The following is a 17,780-nucleotide window of genomic DNA, read 5'->3' as shown; positions in this document are numbered from 1 at the left end:
ATCATGACCTGAGCTGAAAGCAAACGCTTAACCAACTGAGCCACCCAGGTGCCCCAGTGCAAAATGTTCTTGAAGTAAACTGAGTTGAACTGCCAAAAAAGCAGAGATGGGACACCAGGACATTTCTGGTTGGTCATCACAATTACCACATTTGTCTTTATCCTCCCAAGAAAACAATGAAATGTAAATATGCAGATCTGAATGAAAACTCAGATGCACAAGGCCACGGTCCAAACCACCACAGGCTTAGCCCATGGGGCCACCTCGTGTCATGGGACCAGCACTGGGTCCTTCCCCTCTTTGCCAGAAGGAGTCTATGAAGGACAGAAGACATAAATTCCATTTGACAGATAAGAAAGCTAAAGTCCAGGGAGGGTGAGACTAGAATCCTCGTGTGTGACTTTTCCTGTGTGCCAAACACAAACAGTCTCAAAGGCTGAATGAACAAAGGCAAAAAGACATTCTTTCATGTAGGGCTCCCCAAACCCTTCTTAACAACAAAGGGAATGACAAGGCAGAAGCCCAGTTAGGCTTTCTCACCCTTCCCATGCAGACAAAATCACCTTCACAGCTTCCCCTTTTTTCCTCTCTGTGACTGATTGTCCCACACGCTCTAGGGCCCTGACAGCCCTCTAAGGGACAGGCCTCCAGCTCTGGACTGGGCCAGACCCGCTTTCTCCAACAAAGCTGATTTATTTGTCCATGTCCCATGCTCTAATGGTAACACCTAAGCTAATCTGGTAAGATATTCTACTGAGGGTTTACCGCATATACACGTGTATTTATGTACGTAAATTCTGTATAGATATGTGTGTATGTATGTAAATATATGTGCGTGTACATATGTGTGTGTGTGCACATGTGTATATACGTGTGTGTGTGTGCACAGTTTAAACAGAAGTTTTCTGGAAGCAAGTTAATGAAAGATTCTACTGGTGGGGTCACATTTTGTGATATTTTGACATTTTGCATGTCCTTCCTTTTTTTATTCCTTTTGTTTCTCCATTCATTACTTTCCTTAACCTCCGAAAAAACACACCACCGCTTTCCGCAAGTCCTTGAGCTCTAACCGCAGAGGCCCATTTATTCAATGCTTTTTATAATGCCATCCAAAAGGAGCGACGACCTAGCTGGGGTTGCTGGGAGAAATCCAAAGATGTAGGAGATATGTTGCCTGTGCTCAAAAAACTTGGGAAATAAAATGAGCTCAAATAAAATCATGACACCTGTGGCACAGATAACAAGTACACAGAATTCAGAAAGCACAGCAAATCCTATCAGCTGGAATGGCCAGGGCCTGAAGGATGGAAAGGTGAGAAGAAGAGAGGAGGAAGAAGAGAATTCCAGATTTAATAACTATCAGGGAAGATGATATTGACCCGAGGCTAGAGGCATACAGGAGTCATCCTGTCTTGGTTCTGAGAATCTGTTTCTCTCCCATGAAAGAAAGATAAGGGCTGCCTCTGAAATCCAGTCTGATGCCGGACTCTGAAACTGAATCTGATGGTGTAGCACTTAGACACAGACAAGAGACCAGGAACAGAAGCCCAGCGTGGGACAATGTGCTTCAAACCGAGAGCCCCCTCACAGACCCAGTCCCTGCAGACGGAACCATCACCCACTGACAACAAAATTCTCTGCCCATAAAAGAGATCTTTTGCAAACCTGCCAGACAATGCTTTAACTTCCTTTGCCAGGGTAGGATAAAAGCACACACACAGCACCGAGCACCCAAAAATGGTGCTTTAAAATTGCGTGTGTAGTTGGGGAAAAATGTATCCCAGAATCAGGAGAGGGTCACTGCTGAGCCTGGATAAAAAGCATTCTTGTGTCTCTAGTAACATCTTTGCTGGCATTTTAAAATCCATCCAAAGCACTTTCTGTTTTCAAGGACTAAAACAGAGATCCCTTGGACCTTCACCCATCATTCCCCAGCTGAGGTTTCCCAAAAAGGCAAAGCAGACTCAGTTCTGAGGTTCTGCTCCATGGTTCCACTCCTCATGCTCATTTCTTCCTTCTTTCCTTCAACAAACAATAACCACGCAAGCAACATACTATGTGCCAGATGCTCTCTCCAAGACCTCAACCGTTCTGCCCTTGAGAACTTCTCGGTCCACTCTATGTAACTAAAACTCCCTGAGACGCAATAAACAAATGCCCCACGAGGGAGGGAGAACAAGAACTATGGAAACACCACCACCAATCTGTCGGATAGATCTTGTGATTTTTAGTTTTCCGAACAAGTCTTACTAGACTCCATGCCCTGGAACAATGTGTATGGGAGAAGAGTGTGCATGTGGGTGACTATGCACACGGAGATGTCTGTGTTTAGGTGTGATTATTTGCGCCTGGACCCTTCGAGCTAACTTAGGTGCCCCTGAGAGCACCTCTCACAGCAGGGCTGTGGCAAGGCACATGGAATGAATCTCAGGGCACCCCGACTTCCTAAGAACCCTTCAGGAAAGCTCTGCATTTCACATGGGTGCTTTGTATTACATTAGCTCCACAATCCTAGGTGGTCATTCTTCTGTCTCGATCTAGAACCTCAGAATTGTTTCTTCTTCACCAAGACCTCGTCTTTTTTTCCTTCTTTTTTCAATTGAAGTATAGTTAGCAGTGTTGTATTAATTTCAAGTGTATAATAACATAGTGATTCAACAATTCTGTACAATACTCAGTGCTCATCATGGTAAGTGTACTTTTTAAAAAAAAATTAGAGAGAGAGAGAAAGAGACAGGAGAGGGAAAGAGAAAGAAAGTGCAAGCACAAGTGGGGTAACGGGCAGAGAGAGAAGCAGGCTCTCTGCTGAGCAGGAAGCCTGATGTGGACTCAGTCTCTGGATTCTGGGATCATGACCTGAGCCGAAGGCAGACACTTAACCGAATGAGCTACCCAGGCGCCCCGATAAGTGTACTCTTGATCCCTTCCACCTATTTCCCGAATCTCCCCCAACCTCCCCTCTGGTGACCACCAGTTTATTCTCTGTATTTAAGAGTCCACTGGGGTTCTTTTGCTTGTCTCATTTTTCTTTGTTCATTTGTTTTTGTTTCTTCCACATATGAGTGAAATCATAGGGTATTTGTCTTTCTCTGACTTATTTCACTTAGCATTATACCCTTGAGGTCCATCCGTGTTGTTGCAAATGGCAAGATCTCACTCTTTTTTTTAATGGCTGAGTGATATTCCATTGTATAAATATACCTCATCTTCTTTATCCATTCACCTCTGGATGAACATTTGGTTGCTTCCATCATTTGGCTATCATAAATCATGCTGCAATAAACATAAGGGTGCATATATCTTTTTGAATTATTGTTTTCATTTTCTTTGGGTTAATACCCAGAAGCGGAATTACCGTGTCATATGGTTAATTCTACTTTTAACTTTCAGAGGAGCCTCCATACTGTTCCCACAGTGGCTGCACCAGCTTGCATTCCCACCAACAGTGCACGAGGATTCCTTTTTTTCACACCCTCACTGATACTGTTTCTTGTGTTTTTTATTCTAGTCATTCTGACAGTTGTAAGGTGATTACATCATTGAGCTTTTGATTTGCATTTCCCTAATGAGGAGTGATGCTGAACATCTTTTCAGGTGTCTGCTGTCCATCTGGACGTCTTCTTTGGAAAACATGTCTATTCAGGTCCTCTGCCCATTTTTTTGGGTCAGGTTATTTGTTGTTTTTGTTGTTGTTGTTTGTTGTTGAGTTGCAAAAGTTCCTTATATATTTTGGATATTAACCCCTTATCAATTATGTCTTTGACAAATATCTTCTAATAAATGAATTCAGTAAAGCCACAGGATACAAAGTTAATATACAGAAATCTGTAATAATATTATATATTATCATATATTATATATTAATATTATGAAGCAGCAGAGATATTAACAATCCCATTTACAATTGTACCAAAAATAATTAAATACCTAGGAATAAACTTAACCAAGATGGTGAAAGAACTGTATTCCCAAAACTATAAAACACTGATGAAATAAATTGAACATGATACAAACAAATGGAGATATTCTATGCTCATTGATTGGAAGAACCACTACTCTTTTTTTAATTTTTTTTAAGATTTATTTATTTATTTATTTGACAGAGAGAGATCACAGTAGACAGAGGCAGGCAGAGAGAGAGAGGGAAGCAGGCTCTCTGCTGAGCAGAGAGCCCGATGCGGGACTCGATCCCAGGACCCTGAGATCATGACCTGAGCCGAAGGCAGTGGCCCAACCCACTGAGCCACCCAGGCGCCCAGAACCACTACTCTTAAAATGTCCATACTACCCAAAGCAATCTATATATTTAATGCAATCCCTATCAAAACACCAGCAGCATTTTCCACAGCACTAGAACAAATGATATTAAAATATGGATAGAACCACACAAACAGCCAAAGCAATCTCGAGAAAGAACAACAAAGCTGGAAGTATAACAGTCCCAGATTACAAGATATACTTCAAAGCTGTAGTAATCAGAACTGTGTGGTCCTGGCACAAAAACAGACACACAGTTCACTGAAACAGAATAGAGCCCAGAATGAACCTACAGCTACAGGGTTAGTTAATCTTCAGCCAAGTAGGAAAGGATGTCCAATGGAAAAAAGACAGTCTCTTCAACAAATGGTGTTGGGAAAACTGGACAGCAACATGCAGATGAATGAAACTGGACCACTGTCTTATACCATACATAAAAATAAACTCAAGGGACACCTAGGTGGCTCAGTTGGTTAAGCCACCGCCTTGGGCTCAGGTCATGATTCCAGGGTCCTGGGATCGTGTCCAGCATCAGAATCCTTGCTCGGCAGGGAGCCTGCTTCTCTCTCCGCTTCTGCCTGCCACTCTGCCTGCTTGTGCATGTGCTCTCGCGCGCTCTCTCTCTTTGATAAATAAAATCTTTGAAAAAAAAAAAAAAAAAAACTCAAAATGGATGAAAGACCTGAGGATGTGAGACCTGAAACCGTAAAACCATAAAACTCCCAGTAGAAAACATAGGTGGTAATTTCTTTGACATAGAAACATTTTTCTAGATATGTCTTCTGAGGCAAGGGAAACAAAAGCAAAATGAAACTATTGGGACCACCCCAAAATGAAAAGCTCTTGTGCAGCAAAGGAAAACATCAACAAAACAAAAAGGCAGCCCTCAAAGACCTTTTTTTTTTTTTTTTAATTTATTTGACAGAGATCACAAGTAGGCAGAGAGGCAGGCAGAGAGAGAGGGGAAGCAGGCTCCCCATCGAGCAGAGAGCCCGATATGGGGCTCGATCCCAGGACCCTGGGATCATGACCTGAGCTGAAGGCAGAGGCTTCAACCCACTGAGCCACCCAGATGCCCGAAGACCTTGACTTTTTAAGACTTTTTTTTTCTGGAAAACAACAGTTCCTTCTCCCTGAGGATATTGTGCCATAGAAGTATACAGGGACTAATTAAGATAAATTTTCTTTCTTTCTTTCTTTTTTTTTTTTTAAGATTTTTATTTATTTATTTGACAGAGAGAGATCACAAGTAGACAGAGAGGCAAGCAGAGAGAGAGAGGGAAGCAGGCCTCTTGCCGAGCAGAGAGCCCGATGCGGGACTCGATCCCAGGACCCTGAGATCATGACCTGAGCCGAAGGCAGCGGCTTAACCCACTGAGCCACCCAGGCGCCCCAAGATAAATTTTCAATCAGAAAACATGTATCACAGTCACCTGTACAGCTATATTTTTATTTCTCAAGGGGCTGAAAGCACATCATGGTCTTGGAGTTCTGTTACTCATCTGAACCACGCACTGCGGAGAGAACTACTTGATCATCATTTCCACCCTCAGTACAGTGATAAGGAAAGGAGTTCCAGTGACCTACCTGCCCGAGCCAGGTATGCAATCCAGCCTTCCTAAGGACCAGCCTGGTGTTTAAGACCTGAGCGGGATGAAGGCTGTACTCTGAAATCTCACAGCTTTGGTCTGACCCGTCCAGGACTCAGCCACAAAGCAGAATGGGTCTGTGGGACAGGAGACTGGAAGAAGCCTCAACAAAACTCCAAGTGTAAACTGGCCACAGGAATGACTGTTCAACTTGCACTCCTGCTGGGACCAGTCAGATATGACTGAGCAATCTGGTGGAAAGAGGGACAGGGGAACCCAAGGTCTATTTGGAGGAAGCGCTGTACTCCTAGGGAGAAAAATGCATCCTGAATTAGGGCTTCTCAAACTCACGCCATCGACATTTTGGACCAAAGAATTCCCTATTGTGGAAGGAGCTGTCCTGTGCATTGTAAGACGTCTAGCAGCATCTCTGGCCTCTAACCACTGGGCATCGGTAGCACCCCAAGCCCCCACCTCAGTTGTGACAATGAAAAACATCTCCAGATTTTACCGAAATGCCAGGGTAGAAAGTACTAAATAGCCCCCCTGGTCAGAACCACTCTTGTAAGGAAGAAGCAGTTTCAGTTGAACACAGGAGTTGTCAGAGGGGTGCACGCACGGCTGTGAAAACAGTGTGTGTCCCCAGGGTTTGTCCTGCTCTCCAGCTGGTTTCTGTGGACTCCCAGGTAAGTCCCAGAGAGAGATGGGAGCTGCAGAAAATGCCAAAAGGCTCTCTTTACAGAAAATACGATTATGAGGGGGCATTGGGATCTCCAGCAAGGACTCCTGGGGAATTAATGTGGCAGTGTTGGTACAGTGGTGGCTGCACGAGCAGCCTCTGTGGCATTAACAAGTGTCAACAACTTTGGCTGTTGTCAGAAGCCATGCATTGGGATCACAGAGCCGACGCCTGAGCAGTCTGGAAGCTGAAATTGTATTTGAGCATATGCGAAACATCCCTGCAGATTCCCAGAAAGCCTGGGAGGGCACAAGGGGCTGGACATCTTACCACAGAAGGTGACAGAGAGAGAGAAGGAAAATTGAGTTTTTATATAATTAGATGTAGTTGTTTTTAAAACCTCGGGCTAAATGGCCTATGGAAACAGGGATTCAAGAATATTCACTGAGTGACTTTGTGGTGCAATGCACTATTCTCAGTGGAATAAGATTTTAAAATGTAATCTTTTATGGTGCCTTGCAGGGGGACCAACCACCCAGGTGTGCCTGGGATTCTCTAGGTTTTAGCACTTATGTCCTGGCAAATGCCTAAGTCCCAAGCAAAATGGTACAACTGGTCACCCTACCTGCCTCAGCGACCTTCCAGTGTCTTGGAAGGAAGGGAGGCTATCAAGTGTGAGGCGGGATGGCTAATGACTATGAGGCAGGATGGTATGGAGGTATAAGGAGCCAAGGGACTGAGAAGAATGTGATTAATTTCTTTTGGGGACTGGAGAAGGGGTCTCAAGGAAGAGGGAGAATTTAAGGTGAGTCCTGACAGGCTCCACGCAGGTGGAGAGGAGGAGAGAAAGGGTTTTCTTGGTTCAGGAGGCACAGGTGCAAAGAAATTATATCACTATTCTTTTCTAAGTCAGTTTTCTACTCAAATATATCAAGTATGAAAAGAAAATCTATGATTTACCTTTAATTATGTCCTGTGCAAATGAGATAATAAATACATAACAGTTCATTAGTCTCCAAATGCTACCTATGGTCTGCACAGCCAACGGGAAGAAATTGCTTAGCCAAAAGGCATTGGAAAAAAGGACTAAGTACTACCCTGAAGAGTTAAGAGACAGTAACTGGGCTTCCTGAAATCTGGCTTTAAAAAATAATATTCTTCTTTTGGTTTGGTGGGTCCTCTCCCCACCCCATATGCCAAGCTACAATAATACACAATTCCTGGATTCCATTTTTTGAGTAGTCTGGTCAGTGTTAAAGAAATGAGCCTGATTTTGAGTCTCAACCAAGCAATCAGGACCCACTTTCTTGTTCGCCCATTTCAGAAGAGCAAATGGAATTGTTTCCTATTGGCCATTTTTCTACTCTTGGGTAGATGTTTTCACATATTCTGTGGCTCAAATGAAATAAGAAACAACTTCAGTTAGGTCCCAAAATAGAAACTTTTCTCCAAATAAGGTGAATGTTATAAATTAAAGTTTCTCCAACACATGAACCATAAAACTTTCCTGGGTGCAACACTGGTGTATAAAGAGAGAAAGGGCCTGCAGGAGAGGCAGAGGAAGTGGGAGGAAGGATGATACCGTAATGGAAACTACATTAGTTTTCCTTCTAAACAATAAAGAAGATAAGGGACCTATCTCAACCACAATCAGCAATGTTATGATGACCAGAAGCCTTCCTGTTACACTCTAAATTACACCAGCTTAGCTAGCCCTACCCTCAAGGCTCATTTTGGCCTGGAAAGTCTACACTCATTGTTTTTTAAAGATCCAGAAATCTCCAGAAACAAATTCACAGTTCTAGGCAGAAAACGGATTAAAATACCACTACAGAAAATTGAAGTAAAACATGTCCCTGATACTGCCTGAAAATATCATAAATGCTTTGAGAGAGATGAGAGAAGGGTCAGAAGAGGGAAAGAAAGTACGTTAAAACAAAATTAACTACCAAAGTCTGAGGAGAATCATAGCAACATGAAAAAGGGTTCTCAGACCAGCTGGAAGTAGTCAAAATAAAAATCAAGCAAACTTGAAATGAACTGGGAAAGATTTTTAGAAATCATAAAAAAATCATTTGCATAAAAATCTCCCCCCACCCCCGCCCTAAAGGCTCAGAGATAAGGATACAAAGACAATCTATAGCTTTGTTATTATGAGTTTCTTCCTGCTATCACAAACTACACCTTGAAATAACTCAGCTTGAGACCTATAACCCAGAAGACAAAAGAAACTAAAGAGCCACAAAGCAAATGCTAGAATAGTTTCAAAGGCAAATCAGGTGATTTAAAAAAAAAGAAGAAGAAGAGCAGGAGGAGGTAGGTTTAAGTTAATACACTGTTGGGCAAAGGGGAAACATGAAAACATGGCTAGATGTGAAGCAAGTTCTCCTAGATACACTCCCTCTATTTCGATAAGGGGTCCTTATCGATGAAGTCCCCCAGACTCCAAGGGAGTCATGTGGGGCATTAATGATGGAGTCCTCCAGACCCCACGGGAGTCATGTGGGGCATTCATGGGACAGGAAACAGCACCTGGAGCCTGTGAAGATCCCCCCCAGGCCAGGACTATGATAACAGCAACAGAGAACCAACCAGCCATAGTAAGAAGCCATCTCATCTCCATGAACAATGGCGCCACAAAGCAGCCCCGGTAGCCGGATCAGAGTGGTCCATGTTGCTCCTTCCAGCTGCATTCCTACTCACAGAGATGACAATACTGGAGATTTAGCTTTGTAATTTCTTGTAAATCCCAGGAATAGCTCTCATTTAATACTTACCGCCTCTTCAATAAAGGCCTTTAGGGTCTAGTGCCAGGAGAAAGCTTTTCGCCCCCAACAAATAGCAGCCATCTTTTCATTAACTACTGAGGGCTGAAGTAAACTAGCCTTAGCTTCCCCCTTGTCCCTTTGTCTGACAGAAAGTTCAGAGCCGGCATTTGAGCCAGCATTTTTGACAATCTGCAACTCTTTCCCCTAGTCCTGGGTTCCAGGCACACCTATCCTCCATCCTGCATTGTTATTCAGTCTTTGTTAATGACCTCTATAAAAATTTTATTAAATTGGTAATTTTTGTAAACACAAATAGTTTTTAGAATTAGTTGACATGACTCAAATAATAATGAGGGTAAAATAGTAATGGGAATAAATATTTTAGTCCATATGCTCCATGCACCCAGGAATGATTTTGTCCCGAAGGCCCATCCCCAACACAGTTCTGCAACATGCAAACTTGGTCTTTGGTTCCCAGCTCGTTGCACCCGATACCTGGCCTTCACCTCAAGTAAGCTGATTTCTCAGACCCAGTCTTCCCTAAGGGCCATTCTCTCTGGATGAATTCTGGGTTCTATATCCATTTCTTCTGTCTACGAAGGCGTCTTTTTTTTTTATAAATCTTAGCCATCTGGCTCTTTTCTAGGTGAATAGTTAGCAAACTGATGCTGAAGTGAGAAACAAAACAAAACCCTAAATCTATCGGTAATAACCAGTGTCAGAGCTACAAGGGGACCCATCTGGAACAGCACTTTGATTTTACAGAAGATAGTAAAGCCAGATATATAAAGCTACTTGTACAAGATTCTTCATTCAAATGGTGTCAGAACAAAGGGTATCTACATTTTAAAAGACATGCCATGGAAAGTAATGTTTTAAATACATTAATCTCACAATGATCTTTGCAAACCCTGTACCAAAAATAGTGGCAAATGGCAAGTCTTGCTACTAATCAATGACCAATGAACGGGACGTAATCTCCAAACGGACGACAAGAAGACAGTGGAAGAAACTGAAGATTTGATGTTCCTGTCCTGTGGCTCCTGGCTCCTGGCTCCAGCCACTCTCTCCGGAAAAGCTGGAGTGGCAGCCAGATGGGGAGAAAGTGGCCAAGGGGAACAGCTGGTCTAGGGAGGGACGGGGCCCAAATCCCAATTCAGGATCTCTGTGAAGGAAGAGCCACAGTGGCATACACGGTCTCTCCACCTCGCATGGAAAGTAGAGAAGGACAGTAGGACCATCTTCATCACACTTTGTGAACTAACCCCTGCAAAAAAGGTGAGGTGGGCAGAAAGCAAAGGAAAAGAGGACTATAGTCATGATCCTTCCTATAAGCAGAAAAAGGGATGGGAGATGCTGACAGTCAGATGAAACATCTTTTATACACCCTCCACCACACACACACACACACACACACACACACACACACAGAGCCAATCATAAACAGAAGGCGCAAACTTTATCTTCTTTCCTCTTTCTGATTTATGGGGGTGGAAAGAGCTGCTGAAGACAACAGGTGGAGATAAGAAAGAAACTCGTGGGGCTGATGATCCAGGCCCCTTTGAGGTCCCATTATGAGAGCCAAATCATCGTCGCCTGAGGACAAAGATCCATCCACCACTAGACAGAGTGAGCCTAGTACAGCTCACACCCACCCCAGGACACAGAAGAACCACGGCATTTGGAAACCTCCAACAAAGGCCACACAAAGCCTCCACTGAGTTTTCTCTCCTCCCCCTGTTCTTGGAGGCTACAAATAAAGTCAATAGAAAAATAAATACCCTGCCCTCGGAATACAGCCAGGAGAGGGACTCAAATAGTTCTCCATCAAGACGGGGAGGTAGCCAAGGAGAACTGCCCCCCACCACATGGTCACAGCAAACAGTCCAGGTGGCCCCCTGCATGCCAGGCAGGAGGAAGGTGAAAGGCCACCTCCCAGCAACCATGTTTCAAGAATAGTATCAAAATTAAAGGAAGAAAGAAAGAGAGACACAAGAAAGTAATAGCGTTCAAAAAGCAAATGAAAAACCTAGTCTAAAAGAAAATACAATTCAAACAGGAGAAAATATCTTACGCGTTTCACACTTTCTTAAATAAAAATGTGAATTCAATAAAAAAAAGTTCAAAGAAGAAATGATAAAAACAACAGATTAAAAGGCACATTCTGTGCTGAGAAAATAAGGTGGCAGCCCAAACACACAAAAGTAATAAATTAAACATAGCGAGGGACAAAATGGATGCATCTGAGAATCAAATTGCTCATCTCGAGGAAAGCCTTATGTGAAAGCAGCTAAAAGACAGAGGCATTAAGAAATAGAAACTAATACAGAATTAAACACCAAAAAATTTTCCTGATATGAAAAAATCCATAAAATGACAAAGAAAACTCAATTAAGTACAGGAAAACTTGAGTTAGAAAAAGACACTGAGATGAGACATATCCTCATGAAGCTATTATGATTCAAGTATCAAGAAGGAATTCTTCAGGCACTCGGACAAAAGTAAGTCATTCTCAGGAGAGATGAAATAAAGTTGTCCCGACATTTCTCTGTGGGATCATCAGATGCCAAAAGAATGTCTACAAACTCCCGAGGAAAGAAAGTGTGTTCCAAGAATTTTAAGTCCAACCAAGTTATCCTTAAACTGAAATGACCGTAAGTAGACATTCCACTCTTAGGACACTTTTTGAAAAAATGTCTCGCCTATGAAATCTAGCCAACCAAGACCTTGGGACTGCAGCTGCTGTTGTCAGAGGGCTGCTGATGGGTCCATACAGGCTCTGCGACTACAGAACAGAACATAAAGGCTGCCACCCCCGACAAGGTGAAAATAACATATGGCCAGCACTGGAAGAAGATATGTAGGAAAGGGAGAAAGTAGGACTGTGCTGATTTCCTCTACTTATGGTGATTTTTCAGTCAACCCCTTCTAAAGTTAGAATATGCAACAAAAATATATAATAATTCCAATCTTTTCTGTTATGCAAAATCTTTTTTCTCTCTTTTTTAAATTTTAGAGGGATCTCAGTGGTGCCTGCGTGGCTCAGTTGGTTAAGCGTCCAACTCTTGGTTTAGGCTCAGTTCGTGATCTCAGGGTCGTGAGCTCGATACCCCCATGGGGCTCCATGGAGGGCGTGGAGCCTGCTTAAGATTTTCTCTCTCACTCTCCCTCTGCTATCTCCTCTATTCTCTCTCTCTCAAAAAAAAAAAAAAAAAAAAAAGGTAATTTTAGAGGGACCTCTTCAGAGCTAATAATATCTCTCACAGCAGAGAAACATTTTCTTAAAGATCAGCAATTCCTTCAGATTATATCTCAGATTCTGAATTTATACTTTGGATTCCCTTCTATAAATTGAGTCAGGCAAAATGCAATTCTTTTTTTTTTTTTTTTTAAGATTTTATTTATTTATTTGACAGAGATTACAAGTAGGCAGAGAGACAGTCAGAGAGAGGAGGAAGCAGGCTCCCTGCCGAGCAGAGAGCCCGATGTGGGGCTCGATCCCAGGACCCTGGGATCATGACCTGAGCCGAAGGCAGAGGCTTTAACCCACTGAGCCACCCAGGCGCCCCCAAAATGCAATTATTTAATTAAAAACAATATATAGGGGGCGCCTGGGTGGCTCAGTGGGTTAAGCCGCTGCCTTCGGCTCAGGTCATGATCTCAGAGTCCTGGGATCGCCCCGCATCGGGCTCTCTGCTCGGCAGGGAGTCTGCTTCCTCCTCTCTCTCTCTGCCTGCCTCTCTGCCTACTTGTGATTTCTCTGTCGAATAAATAAATAAAATCTTTAAAAAAAAAAAAAACAATATATAGTACATCTCATGCTGTATTAAATTATTTCTAGCTAACAAGTTATTCTTCTATCCACATATATGCAAATAAAAGTACCTACAATAGAGTTCAATTAATGTTAAAAATGGTTAATTTGGAGAGGCAGGGCCAGGAGTGGATTTTTAAATAATTCATTACTTGTGTTTTATATTATTTAAATATCTCATAATAGCTATATATCACTTTTACAAACTAAAAATCCATTTTTAAAAGATTTTTATTTATTATCTATTTGACAGTGAGACAGAGAGAGAGGGACTACAAGCAGGGGGAGTGGAAGAGGGAGAAGCAGGCTTCCTGCCAAGCAGGGAGCCTGATGTAGGACTCGATCCCAGAACCCTGGGATCAAGACCTGAGGCAAAGGCAGATGCTTAAGGACTGAGCCACCCCGGTGCCCCAAAACCATGTTTAAATTATAACAGCCAAAAAATTTTTTTGTTGAATTTTTAAACAAAACATCAAACACATGGTAACTACACAAAAATTTATAAAACAGAATTCAAGGGAAGAAAACAAGTCATTCATAATGCCATCTTCAGATCCAGCCAGAGTTAATAATCTGCTAATCTTATGATAGAAGGGATTTCATAAAGATGTTAAATATTTAATAAATAGCTCCTTATATTTTTCCAATACTCTAATGTTTGTATTACTTCTATTTAAATATTTAACTGACCAGTGTTTACATACCAGAGTTTTGGTATGCAGTAAGAATTAAATATTTTCTGCTATGTTTGATTAGTTGTTCTAAAGCCATACACTGAACAATCCGTTCTCTGCTGGCTGATTTGAAATGGCACCTATACCTAAGTTCTGACGCAGAATCAAATACTCTCAGGTTTGAGTAGCCTTCCTTATCTCATTTTTTTTCAGAGACCCAACACATCCAGAAACCCCTAGAGGACAGAGCAAACTCCCCACTCAGCTTCCTCTGCCCTGGGAAGCCTTTTTCATGGCCCACTGCCCCTTGTCTCTGTTTCTGCTGCAGCTCCTAGCTCCGTTTGAGTGGCTTCTGGTCCGCATGAAGCAGGCACCAGCAACTCATCTCCCTACCCCAGCATCTGGTCGAGTGTCTGGCACACACAGGCCTTCCAAATATCCTCCCCAAGCCCTAAGCCTTCCCACCCACCTGCTCCTGCCTCTGTGCCACAGCGGGCATTTTATTTGTTTTTAAAACATTAACTAGAATTATAACTCATTTCCCTGTCTCAATTCTGGAGACTGGCAAGCTAGTCATTTGACCTTTTTCAACAATATTTCCCTCCTAGTTTCAGTCCTGCTGCTAAATACTTGGAATCCTCGTGACACAAAGGCCAGATCCAGTCCTATATAACCAAGGGAATCCTGCGGCTCCGGGCCTGGAGTCCTACACAGAGAATGGGGCAGACGTGGCTTTAGTGTGAATGCCGCCTTGCTAAGCCCAGCACGCTCTGTGATGGGCCTTGAGGATGGGCAGCCGCAGATCTCGGGGCCCTTCACCTGGCACACTCTGGGCAGCTTCCCAGCCAGGGAAATTTATTACCAACTCATCCTAGAAATGGGCACACCAGCCGCCGGAAGCAATGACTGGACTTAATGTCTAGCACCAACCACGGGTTTAGTCCTTCTCGGAAATCATGCTGAATCAACCGGCAGCCCTCTGACGTCCCAGGGAGAAGACAGGGGGCACAGAAACACACCAAAGGAAGGCTGCCAGAAGCGAAGCTCCACATTCACTTCACTACTGGGGCCAGAGGGCACTGCCAACGCTCAGGGGACGGGGCCCACAGGGTCTCTACAAATTGGGAACAGATGACAAGATCGGCCCACCGTCCCTCTGCATGGTGGCACATGAAGGCACAACTCCTGAACCTGGAAAAGAAAGCCAGTGGGCCTTGTGACAGCTGTCTTGAAAGATATGAAAGGCTCTGATATCTAAGGGGAAATGGATTTGTTCAGCCATTTCCTCAGAGACTAGAACTAGACCCGCTGGGTAGAAATCACAGGAAGGCAGATGGCAGGTCCAAATAATGGCGAGCTTCCTACTGGGAGATGCTCAACTCAGAGCAGCCTGCCCGAGGATGGAGGCACGTGCACGTACATACGCACATGTGCACATACACACAGACACACATGCTACAGAGGACCAAATGGTGGGGATGCTCTGGAGGCATTCTGAACTAAGGGAGGACTTGACCAGGTGACCTCCAAAGGCCTCTTTTAAGACTATGGGATTCTGACCATAAAACTTATTTAGATAAGGGTTAGCCTTCAAATGTAAAAATTTTTAAAAGACTGCATTCGTTATCGAGAATTTTGAGAAGTATCAACCACACCCTTACACTGAAGATTACTGGCTTTTAATAATGTGAATTTAATGATAAAAGATTAAAAGTAAGTTGGAGGGGCACCTGGGTGGCTCAGTTGTTTAAAGGTCTGGCTCTTGAATGATCTCAGGGTTGTGAGATGGAGCCCAGCACTGGGCTCCCCCTAGACATGGAGCCTGCTTAAGATTCTCTCTTCCTCTCCCTCTGCCCCTCCCCCTACTCTCTCTCTAAAAAAATAATAAATGAATAAAAATAAGGAACTGCTCCTTCTCCAAGGAACTGCTCCTTCTCCATCTCCTTCTGCCCCTCCCCCTGTTCATGCTCACTCCCTCTCTCTCAAGTAAATAAAATCTTTAAAAAATTAATAAATAAAAATAAGTTTATTTATTTATAAGATATTCCAAGAATTATCATTAGACACATATAACTTTCATCTATCCAATAAGCTGGCTGGGTAAGTTAGCTAATACAGGTGAACCAATATATGAATGTTAGCCATGATAGCTTACAAGAACCAACACTGCACAATAAAGAGCTTCAAGACACGTATGTAAAAACTACATTACTGCCTCTAAAAACCAATCCCTGCTTACTCTTCCTGAGTAGCTACAAAAGTGAGTGCTTGGAAACTTCTGGGTATAATTCTAAATTTAATCTCTAAGGAGATGTAGATTAGAATTAAAAAATGGATTCTGATTCAGTCCAACCCAGGCGCTGCAGGCCCCTGTACTTCGAGTGTCTGGTAGAAGCCTCACTCCACTGATGAGACAGCGTGGCCCGTGTTGTCCCCAGACCTGAGCCCAGACTCAAGCTAGACCTGGACACAGGAGGCATTAGGCCATCTCTGCAGGTCCTGATGAAAAGCCACCCCTCAGAATTTCCCCTTCCGAAGGTAAACCTGCTTGCCTGGCAGTTTTCTAATTGCTTTAGGGAAAGGCAAATGCAAATGGTAAACTTGACATGAAGAAAACAGCTGAACGAGAAGAGAAAGGGGCCTTTGTATGTGGCCTGGGGAAACGAGGGAGATGGCGGGAAATGATACCGGTATTTTAAAGCCCGCTCCACAGAGGAAGGTAAGCACGTACAAACAAGCAAACCTGAAATTCTGCATGAACTGCCGGAACTTGTCTACCCGCTTTGCCAGTGGCACGATAACGTTGATGAGTGCGTTGGCCATGTTGAGCTTTTCTTGTTTTACTTTCATGATGGGGCCAAACGGTCGAAACAAGACGAGTCGTCTGAATTCGTGCTTCTGCTCCCCTTTGAATGTGAGCTCATACAGAGTGCCTTTATCCTTCTCTGTGCGGTAGATCCCTGTCAATGGAGACACAGAGACAGTGTTAAAAATTAACTGTGGCTGCTGAGTATTTTTTTAATACCTGAGATCTAGCACAAAATGCCTTTTAAAACATTAAGGTTAAATCTCTACATGTAATAAGTATGAGAAAGCCCACATTTAAAATCCTCAAAGAAATCAAAATACCATCAATTTAAAAAATCATGTTTTGAAGACTTCCTATAAACACAGAAAGAAGTCTGCAATGTTGGATACAAAACTGTATTTATACTGTACATAGGCATTCAAAAAAGGATGGTAAGGAAACATGCCAAAATAAAACTGGCTACGATGAGGACTGGGGTTGTGCAGTTGTTTTTTTTTTCCTTTTCTGCTGTTATCCACACTTCCTGCAGTACGATTAGATAAATACTATAGTTATTGTACTTACTTAATTGTAAAAGAATGTTAAAATTATCTCTTAGAAATCACAGCTATTTCACGTGGACTGACCATAGCGACCCATTCGAGGAATTTCAGGGTGGCCCTCTGGAAGCTTCTGGAAGTGTTAAAGGGCACAACACATAAAATATCCAGCACAGGGGCGCCTGGGTGGCTCAGTGGGTTAAGCCTCTGCCTTCGGCTCGGGTCATGGTCTCAGGGTCCTGGGATCGAGCCCCATGTCGGGCTCTCTGCTCGGCGGGGAGCCTGCTTCTCTTCCTCTCTCTCTCTCTGCCTGCCTCTCTGCCTGCTTGTGATCTCTGTCTGTCAAATAAATTTAAAAAAAAAAAAAAATCTTAAAAAAAAAAAAAATATCCAGCACAGTGGCAGGTGCATGTCTTCTTTAATTCCATATTGTCCTTCCTACCGCTACCTACCTCTGAGAAGCAGCACAGCTCAGGGCTCCCAGGCCAGACTACCTGGGATATCTATTTAAGGCCCCCCAAACTGTGCTCCACCACACGTCACCAGTACTGAAATGCCAGTCACGCCTGTCAGGTTGAAGTTGTGACCTGCCAACTCTCAGGATGAGCCTCCCAAGGGCCCAACCCAACAGAAATTTTCTATCAAATAAGC

The 17,780-nt window shown here is 43.2% G+C and overlaps 1 protein-coding gene across 1 annotated transcript in view; it reads right to left on the bottom strand.

Annotated features, from left to right (window-relative positions):
• CSGALNACT1 (chondroitin sulfate N-acetylgalactosaminyltransferase 1) overlaps positions 1-17,780 on the bottom strand; it is a 95,765-nt gene that overhangs the window by 30,281 nt on the left and 47,704 nt on the right. The window contains exon 2 of the mRNA XM_047717257.1: positions 16,525-16,741. Within this exon, the coding sequence (XP_047573213.1) occupies positions 16,525-16,741 (217 nt within the window). The remainder of the gene's footprint in view (positions 1-16,524; positions 16,742-17,780) is intronic.

This window comes from Lutra lutra, chromosome 2 (genome assembly GCF_902655055.1).
Source record: "Lutra lutra chromosome 2, mLutLut1.2, whole genome shotgun sequence".
Classification (NCBI taxonomy): domain Eukaryota; kingdom Metazoa; phylum Chordata; class Mammalia; order Carnivora; family Mustelidae; genus Lutra; species Lutra lutra.
The sequence above is the reverse complement of the archived record's forward strand: the minus strand, read 5'-3'. Positions and strand labels throughout refer to the sequence as shown.